Source organism: Musa acuminata, chromosome BXJ2-8, assembly GCF_036884655.1.
Source record: "Musa acuminata AAA Group cultivar baxijiao chromosome BXJ2-8, Cavendish_Baxijiao_AAA, whole genome shotgun sequence".
Lineage (NCBI taxonomy): Eukaryota > Viridiplantae > Streptophyta > Magnoliopsida > Zingiberales > Musaceae > Musa > Musa acuminata.
In genome coordinates, this window is record NC_088345.1 from 10,837,109 (window position 1) to 10,846,535 (window position 9,427).

The following is a 9,427-nucleotide window of genomic DNA, read 5'->3' on the forward strand; positions in this document are numbered from 1 at the left end:
GAGCTGACGACGCCGGAGAAAGACGACGACGGAGCTCAACCTGGGGGTGCTGAGCCAACTGTGCGCGAGCGCAGACGGAAGGGCTGAGCTCGTGGGCCGTGCCGCCGGCATCCCGACCGCTTCGAAGTGGTCCCTCCGGGTCTCGTCGCTGGCGGACGATAAAGGAGTCAGGATTCTGTCGTCGCTGTGCAGCTACTCCGCCACCACCGAGGTGCCGCAGGAGATGATGAGTGAGGTTTTGTCGGATCCGAAGCTTCCAAACATTAATGACCGTTTTGTCGCGATACTACAACAGATACTCTGTAATCAACACGCAATATGAGTCCGAATCGGTTGGTGATCGGACCAGTTTTGATTTCGGATCCACGTGATAGATCCGATCCACGAACAGCTCCGTTAGCGCGACCCATTTGCTCGAAGACCTAAATCGTGGGTTTAAGAAGATTCCCGACTGCGACGAGAGAAGACCAAAAGTAAAGCCACCTAAAAATTCCCCCGCTTCTCGTTCTTCGTCGATCCATCGCCGCGAATCCGGAGAGAGAAGGCCATGGGGGAGGAGGAGGAGAGGGATCCGCAGCGGCTGAAGAGGATCGCGGCGGCGGCGTACGACTACGACAACGATCCCCGATGGGCGGAGTACTGGTCCAACGTCCTGATCCCGCCCCACATGGCCGCTCGATCCGATGTCGTCGACCACTTCAAGCGCAAGTTCTACCAGCGCTTTATCGTACGCCTTCGATCACTCTTCCTTTCCTTTCTTGGTTTCTCATCGGATTGATTTGATCCATTCTTGCTCCTTCGGCGTTTCTTGATGGCTAAGCCGAGGCGAAGATCGCGGAGAGGTAGTCCTTTTGTGGGATCTGTCAGTTCATTTTCGGTTGTCGTTGGAAAAGTAATGTGTTCGTTGACTAAGGTTTAGTCGTTGGCAAATTTTTTGGTGGTTTTCAGTTGCTTTGGTTAATATGATGAAAATTTACGTTTTTAGTTATGATATGCTTTTAAGCATTTTTTTGATGTTGAGATCCGCAGCTTTTTGCTTCTATAAGTGAAAGGTTCGTTTCTTGTTCTCCATATGAAGCCAGCAAGTTGTTAATTTCTGGTTTAGCTTTTGTGGTGACACCTAAGGGCTTCATCTTTTACTGTCTAATACTTGTACTTCTCTCTTGGAGTTTGATGTTTTTTTATGGTTTTTAACTTAATTCTATGATGCTTAGTTTTGGCTTTCGCTTATTTATAATTAACATTCTTTTCTCATGAGTCCATGAATCCGTTGACTTGTCAATTTTGTTCAACACTCTCCCCGACTGGCGTTAATATTCTTTGATGGAATGTATGCTTGGAAGATGAGTATGACATGATAAATAATCAATTACTATGGATACTGTTAAAGCTTCAAGTCAATGTTTGTCGTCTGCTAGTGGGATTCTAAGAAGCAAATGGGCCGGACTCTTTCATACTCCTCGTAAACATAGCAAAAATTCCAACTCCAACTAGATCAAATAGGTCCTGGTGTTGGTGGTTTTACTTTTAAGCTATGCTGAAATCTGAAATTATCAGCTAGCTTAAATTTTTTTTATTTGATGAGATTATTTATTGTCATGTTTAATGTCTAGGCTACGATATTTATGTTCTTGAAGATACAAGATTTTGAGTTCCAGTCAAATGATTATCATATATCAGCCTCATGGGATGTTTATGGTTATACCTATTGATGAACCATATCCTGACCAAGGACTGGTTTGGCCCTGATTCAGATGGGTGTGAATCAAAATTAGGGCCCCCCACATACAGTGACAACCTTAAACCTAATTGAGTTATGGTTTATAACATTTCAGTTATTTTGATTTGATCGACATAATTTTCAATTCAAATTCTAAAGTTGCTGATACATTGCATCCCTCATTTTCTGCCCCCCCTCTCTTTCTCTCTCTCGCTCTTTGCCTCTTCCTGTTCCTCACCTACATATAATGATTAGAACTCTTCCTTCTCTTTTCCTTTTCCCTCTCTCATGCAGAGCCTGCACACAGTGATTCATAGATGTCGGATCTAAAGCAGATGGTGGTAACATCTATTCTTTTCCTGCTTGCCTATTAGGCTATGGGGCTAGTACTTTTTGAATTTTTTATATTCCATAGACTTGAACTTGATTTTGTGGATTTGATGGAAAAATTTATCATTCTTGACCCTGAAATTCTGGCTTCCCAATCCGAAAAGGATGTCATGCACACAGTCCACACAGACACACCTGGACAGCAGTGGGTAAGGTCCACCTCAAGATATTTGAACCACTCACATCATATTTGTTGACCATTCAGTTGTGATGTCTTCTGTTACCTTCATTAAGCTAACACTGGCAGTGCACATATCTCTTCACATGCCTGCCTAGTCCACCCTTTCTGGCCTTCATCCTTCTCTGCTCCACTACCTGATTGTTCTACTTGTCATGCTTCATTTTTCAATTTGGTTATTTCTACTGTTAACATAAAGAATGGACAGTCTGGGCGAGGTTTTTAACTGCTTTTCAGATTGTTATTATCTTGATTGTCTGTTAGTAATCATAATGGTTTAGAATTTTTTAAAGCTAAATTGGACATTGGTCGACCCCTTCATTTCAAATCTGGTATCTTCGTTATATAATGCATACAGGTTTCTTGGGAATTGAAGAACTTTCTTTTGGTCAAACAACTAAAATTCTCCAAAATGGACAGTCTGCTTGTATAAATTGATGATCTTCCATAATCTGACTTGTATAATATGTACATATGGGTAATCTTGGCATAACTGAAGCTACTTATCCACAGACGAAGAAGGGGACGACGCTTCCCTCGATGATCAAGAACAAGGAGAAGAGGAGTGTCGTCCATGCCAAGCTCAAGCGCGAGAAAAAGATCGAGAAGCGGAAGCAGGCCAAGGCACGAGAGGCCGCCATCAAGCGAGCCCTTGACCTCGGCGAGGAGGCAAGTTCTTTCCCCTTTGATCTCCACCTTTTGCTTGGCTTTCGCTTTTCGGGTTATGAATCTTGTTTCTTGATCGATAGCCTCCGGAGAAGAAGGTGCCGCGGACGATCGAGAACACTAGGGAGGTCGATGAGACGGTCTGTCGACCTGATGATGAAGAGGTGAGCATGCTATTCGGTTTATGTTTTCTTCTCTTGCTTTCTACTAGATGTTGGTTAGTTATTCCTGATAATGGCTAGTCCAGTTATTTGCAGGGAATGATGCCGATGAATTTAGCCAAGTCCTGAAACAAGAAGTGACACCAAAGATATTAATCACCACAAATCGTTTCTATTCCACAGTACGTTTTTAGTGTTCGTCTTTCCATCACTTTTACCTTTTCTTTCGTTGTTTATTTGTGTGTCCTTCTTGTCCTATCTTTAAATATTTTTTAGGATTCGTGGAATCCATATTTACTAGGAACTAAGGCCACCACTGAATTCTTACTTTTTTGAAAATGCATGCAGAGAGGTCCTGTCTTCATTCAAGAGTTATTGTCTGTGATTCCAAATGCTCATTACCATAAAAGAGGAACCTATGAACTGAAGAAGGTGAAGCATTTGTGATGAACCAAAATTATGGTTTCTTATTTTGCTGAGCCTTTATTATGATGATTGTTTCTCTTATTGCAGATTGTTGAATATGCAAAGAACAAAGACTTCACTTCAGTTGTAGTGGTCCATTCAAATCGAAGGGAACCAGGTTAGAAGCAACAGGGGAGATAGTGACTCTTGTTTTGTCATTGATTGTTGTTTGTTTTTACATCTGTAATTCTGTCTTTAAATACCTGTTTTTTTAGATGCTCTGTTGATCATAAACTTGCCTGATGGACCTACGGCACATTTCAAACTATCTAAATTAGTCTTGCGGAAGGAAATTAAGGTACATTCACTTGCACTTGAAAAATGCATGAAAAATAGCTGAGTTCCATCAGACTTTGGAGTTTCTCTTCTTGCTTCCATACAGTCATTTAGTAACTATAGTATGTACAAGTTGACATGGTTTATTTCACTAGCAATGTGAACTCAATTTTCACTTGCGCTTTTGAAACATGGGGACATCTTAGAAATGCATCCTGGATTATTATAGAGTACAATGTTGTCAAGTACTCACAGATCATTTAAGTTTTTTATTTCTTAAATAATTACTGAAGTTTATGATATTGTATGATTACTTGTCTTGGAGAGGATAAATAAATCATAACGTCATCCTTATAGCTTCACACAAAATCTTAGCTTCTGAACCTGATAAGCATTACTTGTATCATAATATCCCAGCTGCATAGTAGTTCAAAAAATTGAAAAATGCATTAAAAAAAGTTTAAGATCCTTTGGAATAAAGCAATAATAAAAAAATCATTAATAAACTTAATAAATAGTAATCCAAACTAGATATAGTATGGTGCCTTTGAGCCCCTTGGAGATCCTTAAACTGTCTCAAAAATCTCCTGAATATTGATTTGAGTTTCAAGTCAAGCTGTTCGTAAAATGAGGTTCATACCATGCTGATGGCGTACCTGCATTGTTTTGGCTTGGCATGGATCCCTCTTTGATATATGCTGCTTAGCAGTATCATTCTAGGACATTACTAGAATGCCTTCGCAAGTAAGGCAAATCAGTAGTATAATAGTAAATTTTGCTTGACCTTGTTCCTCATTGTCATTGTTCATGTATGTCAATTTGGAAATATAGCTCTTGTTCTGCATTTTACTGCAAATCAGTTACAATATATGACTATTGCCACATCTCTAAGTTGTACTTTTGATATAGTTGTTATAGTACTACGGTCGGAGGAATGATTTTTTGTCGATTTGAATTGTGGCAATTTTATATTATGTATGGACCAATAATATGAAAGTTGCATCTGTGATTTTTTTGCCCTTGTGATGCTTATAAAATGTCTTGATGATTGCCGCATCTGTGACATGCTGATGCTCTAGCTTGTTCATTGTCTTGATCACCTACCAACCCTAAGCATCCACAGAAGGCTCTAACAAATATTCTCAATCGAATGACTTTTAGTGCAGAGTAGCCCATACCATAATTTGATTTCTTATTACTTTATCAGTATATGTGCAAGCATTACATAATAGATGTCTAATTTATAAATATCTGGAAGTTTAATGCTTTGTAAACATTCATTTTCAACTGTTTTGCTACATCATTTAAAATATTGGTTTTTAGTTTCATATACATCATACACATCCCTTTAACTATGGGTTTATTTTGGCAACCAGAATCATGGAAATCCTACAGACCATAAGCCGGAGTTAGTACTGAACAATTTCACCACACGTCTTGGTCATCGTGTTGGAAGGTTAAAGTTTTACTTAATTCAAGATGTCAAATGATACTCTCATTTCTCCTTTTATAGTCTAAGGATTTGTTTTCCTCTTCTTGTTTTTTTCCTTCTTTATCAAACTTATATTTCTGCTACCTCTATTGATTATTTGAATTTGACTCTTTTTAGGATGATACAATCACTATTCCCTCAAGACCCCAACTTTCGTGGTCGTCGAGTTGTAACATTCCATAACCAGCGAGACTTCATTTTTTTTAGACATCACAGGTATATCTATTTTGTTGACTACTTATATTTGTTATTACAAAATATGTTGAGGATCTTATGCAGAACCTGGAAGTTTTCTCAAGCCATATCAATAGTAGCTCTTCTATGTCCTCATCATTGAACCTTTTTTTGCTTTCACGGACTTGCTTTGACCACTGGCAGTATATTCTTAGTAACTGTTTGAATTTCTTCAAGTGCCTCTAGACATACTTTGTTTAAATGTCCTTTGCAATTTTTGCTCAGGTTCTTATTGTCTAGTGTATTCTTTGTGCTGGTAGAGTGAAATAATGGGCCTATTTAGAGGTCTTGGACCGTTAAAGGTCATTTGGTGCTAGCTTAAGAATTAATTTGAGCTACTATTGTTCAAGGTGTTGGTCGAGGAAAGCATGGACATGTTTAGGAAACCAGAGATGGTCACCTAGATTGAGTTGGGAACAGTGGAGAATATTGGTCCAGATGTCTGTGGCTGGTCTCTTAGATGGGTAGCAAATATCAGTATGTCTGAAATATCTGTGCTATTTGAGGAAAGCTGTTTGTCATCTTTAAAATTAAGAGCTATCAGATCTCGAGTCTGATTCCAATGTGGCTCCAACAACTGTTAGATCTATTGCTGGAACACCTGTGGTGATCTATATCGCCAACTAATTATTTATCGTAATGAAAACTACTTTTTCCGAACAATATGAAAACTGAGATTTCTGTAAAGCTTCCTGTGGGAAGCTAAACAGAGTTCTAGTGGTCAGAAATATCACTGAATTATGATGTATATGCTCTAATCAGTAATATCTAGAAACTCACTATAAAAATGATCCTGAAAACAAAGAAAAAAGTAGTAACCATTGTGGTTTTCCCAAGTTTCATAGAAACTGAAATAAATAACGTAGATGTTGAAATTGCTGATGGAATTATGGATGTAACAAATTGTATAACATTGTGTAAAGATGGCTCCGAAGTAGGATGAAACACTTCTAATATTGGAGAAGATAAGGGCTTCATCTTATCATGAATGTTCTTCTTGGATGGGAGATCCTCCCTCCTGTAGAATTGTCTCTAGTTTGTACTGCTGTGCGATGTGAATTCTACTAGTCAAATGAACATCAAGGAGGAATACTAAATAGTCTTTTAAAAGTTTAGATTCTCTTCTTTTTTTTCCATTATGTTTTTTAAGGTTCTTTACACAGGCACATACTTAATGTTGGTACCATGAACTGATCTCAACATATACTTAGTGTTTCTTCTTTTGTTTGGGTAGACTTGTACGAAAACCCTTGGCTCTAATTCCAGGAATCTTTATTTTAATTACATTACCTGCATCTGATTCACTTTGATATGTATGCTATTGCCTATTAATGTGTAAATTATCCAATTCTTGATCCTAGTATTGTATACCATGCATCTGTGCCTGTTTCCCAAGTGTCATTTATTTATGCCATCTGGAATTATGTCTCATTTTCTCTGCAATTATTAGGTATATATTTGAAGCCAAAGAGAAAAAAGATGAATCCATGGCCAAGGCTGCCAAGAGCAAGAATATAACTCAAGAGAAAGTGATTGTACGGCTTCAGGTACTGTTTAACATGAGTGTTGCACTTTGTCATTTGATGATATGCTATACAATATTTATTACTTGGACCAGACACACACACCATGATGCTTTCTCACCCAATTTTTAAATGTTTGAAGACTGTTTTATGTTATGGTCTGATCTTTATTCCCCTTTTTGTTACACTAGCAACGTAATTTCTCTGTACCTGGAGTATTCCTGTAAACTTTACTGCTTAGTTATCTGACCACACTCAACAGCTGTTGAATTGTGACCTGGGAGATGGATTATTTGATTTGACAATCTGACATGGTATTTTGTCATGTATTGGCCATGACATTTTGTTCACATTTTATTCTTTTTGAAAATGCAGGAGTGTGGCCCTCGCTTTACACTTAAATTGAGGAACCTGCAACATGGAACATTTGATTCAAAGGGTGGAGAGTATGAGTGGGTCCACAAGGTACTCTTTCGTGATCTTGGTATAGAATTTACCATGTTCTGGGATTTTTTGCTTTTTCCATCAAATTTACCATGCGTTGCATTTGATTCTAGCCGGAGATGGACACGAGCCGCAGGAGGTTTTTCTTGTAAGCCAGAGATTTTGCTTCAGAAGAAGACCTCCCATTTTATTATGGTAATTGAGCTTTTTTACTCTTCTACAAACATGCCAAACCACATTTGTTATTGATTTTAATTTCAGTAGTTTCTTTCCCCACTGTATGTGGAGGTTCGATCAAGTGTGGGCAGGATTTCTCTGCATCAAGAAACAAGTTAATTAGCTCGTAGTCCAATGACAATGGTTTCTGGGGCTTTTGTTTCGTAGAGCATTTGGCTAAGATTGGTCAAAAGCCTCTTTGAGAAAGAGTGGCTGTCCGTTTGCTGGAAGGGAAGGACATGACCTCTCTCTTAATCTGCTTAAGATCAAAGTCCTGCTTGGGAGTTGGAGAATGTCAAATCGAGCTAAAAGGATATGCATACTGCAATCAGATTAGAACAAAATTGTTGATGTTATATGAATGTTTTAATACCATTGTTAAATGCTTTAATGATATGCTTTTCCATGGGACATGATATTACAAGCAAGAGTGCACTGTGTCATCACGCATGACCACTGTCTGCAGTTTAATGCGTAAATGGCATATACAGGTTGCATTTATTTTTCTAAAACAATATTTTTCCTACAAGGAATGCCATTTTTCAATTAAGATGAGATGATCCCCTTGGATCAAAGAATAACGCTGCCAATGTGTATTACACTTCTGACCAAAAATGTCCGTGATGGGAAGAGACAGGCGCAGGCTTTTTTTAGGAATAAAATGATTAAAAAAATATATCTGGACCAAATTACGTACAAATAAAATGAATGTACGCCAATTGAATAAATCTATCTTTATTTTTATACATAAATCTTTATTAATCGCAATGTATTCGAAATCAATCAGACGTGATTTTGTATATCGAGTGTGGTTGAGGAGGAAATATTTTTTAAATTGATCCTTTTGATGTTCAAATTAATAATTCGAAATAGATGAGTGCTATAGTGGATGGTAAAAAAGGTGAAGAAATAGACTTTAATGGCTTCTAATAACCTCATCTAGGGTCTTTTATCTACGTAGATGATTAAAGATGAATATATTCATAACTGTCTATCTTGGATAGATGTCTACGGGGATAGATCGATGGGGAATAACTTTTATCTCCTAATTTAAATATCACTTGAAAAATATTTATCGAATGGTGATTGATCGATAATATCTTTCCTATCACTTCGTCATTTCGATAATCAAAAGTACATCATCATATCTTCCCTATCACTTCGTCAATTCGACAATCAAAAGCATATCATCAACATCAAACACTAAAAAACCAAAATGAAAAAAAAGGAGAGAATGGTTAAATAAATGATCGGACTTCGTTCTTCACATATGATTGGAATTTGATATAATCCACTAGAGCATTGTGTTGGACTGAGAAGTTAGGAAAACATCAATGTATGCAATCTTATCCATACAAGTAAAGAGACTGCATCTGGTTGTTTGTGAGCTCATCACCATGTCACCTCTCTCAATCACTTGTACATCCACATATTGTTGATGATCCGAGGGAGTAGACTATTGTCTTGCTGCTGCAATGTTACTTAGGAGGGGAGTGTAGGGGAAAAACCCGTTAAAGCGGAATAATTCTTTTCCTCTTTATGTATCAAAATGAGTTTTTCATCAAAATATCAACTTTATATCCAAATACAAATATCAACTAGCACAACATAAATAATAGAGCAAAAAATTAATCACATAGTGAGATCAAATCTTTTAACATG

At 37.7% G+C, this 9,427-nt stretch overlaps 1 protein-coding gene across 6 annotated transcripts; it reads left to right on the forward strand.

Annotated features, from left to right (window-relative positions):
* Positions 1–450: 450 nt before the first annotated feature.
* Positions 451–8,193, forward strand: LOC135586997 (uncharacterized). Of its 6 annotated transcripts, none has more exons than XM_065120898.1 (13): positions 451–727; positions 2,802–2,957; positions 3,038–3,118; positions 3,202–3,297; positions 3,464–3,547; positions 3,629–3,698; positions 3,796–3,878; positions 5,233–5,312; positions 5,466–5,564; positions 7,033–7,129; positions 7,481–7,570; positions 7,663–7,744; positions 7,814–8,193. In XM_065120898.1, the coding sequence occupies exons 1-12, from the start codon at positions 548–550 to the stop codon at positions 7,699–7,701; spliced, it is 1,155 nt and encodes a 384-aa protein (XP_064976970.1). In that variant the 5' UTR covers positions 451–547; the 3' UTR covers positions 7,702–7,744; positions 7,814–8,193. The 6 variants fall into 6 exon arrangements, with proteins under 6 accessions (XP_064976970.1, XP_064976971.1, XP_064976972.1 ...); XM_065120899.1 differs by having other exon boundaries at positions 7,838–8,193; XM_065120900.1 differs by having other exon boundaries at positions 7,934–8,193.
* Positions 8,194–9,427: the final 1,234 nt, after the last annotated feature.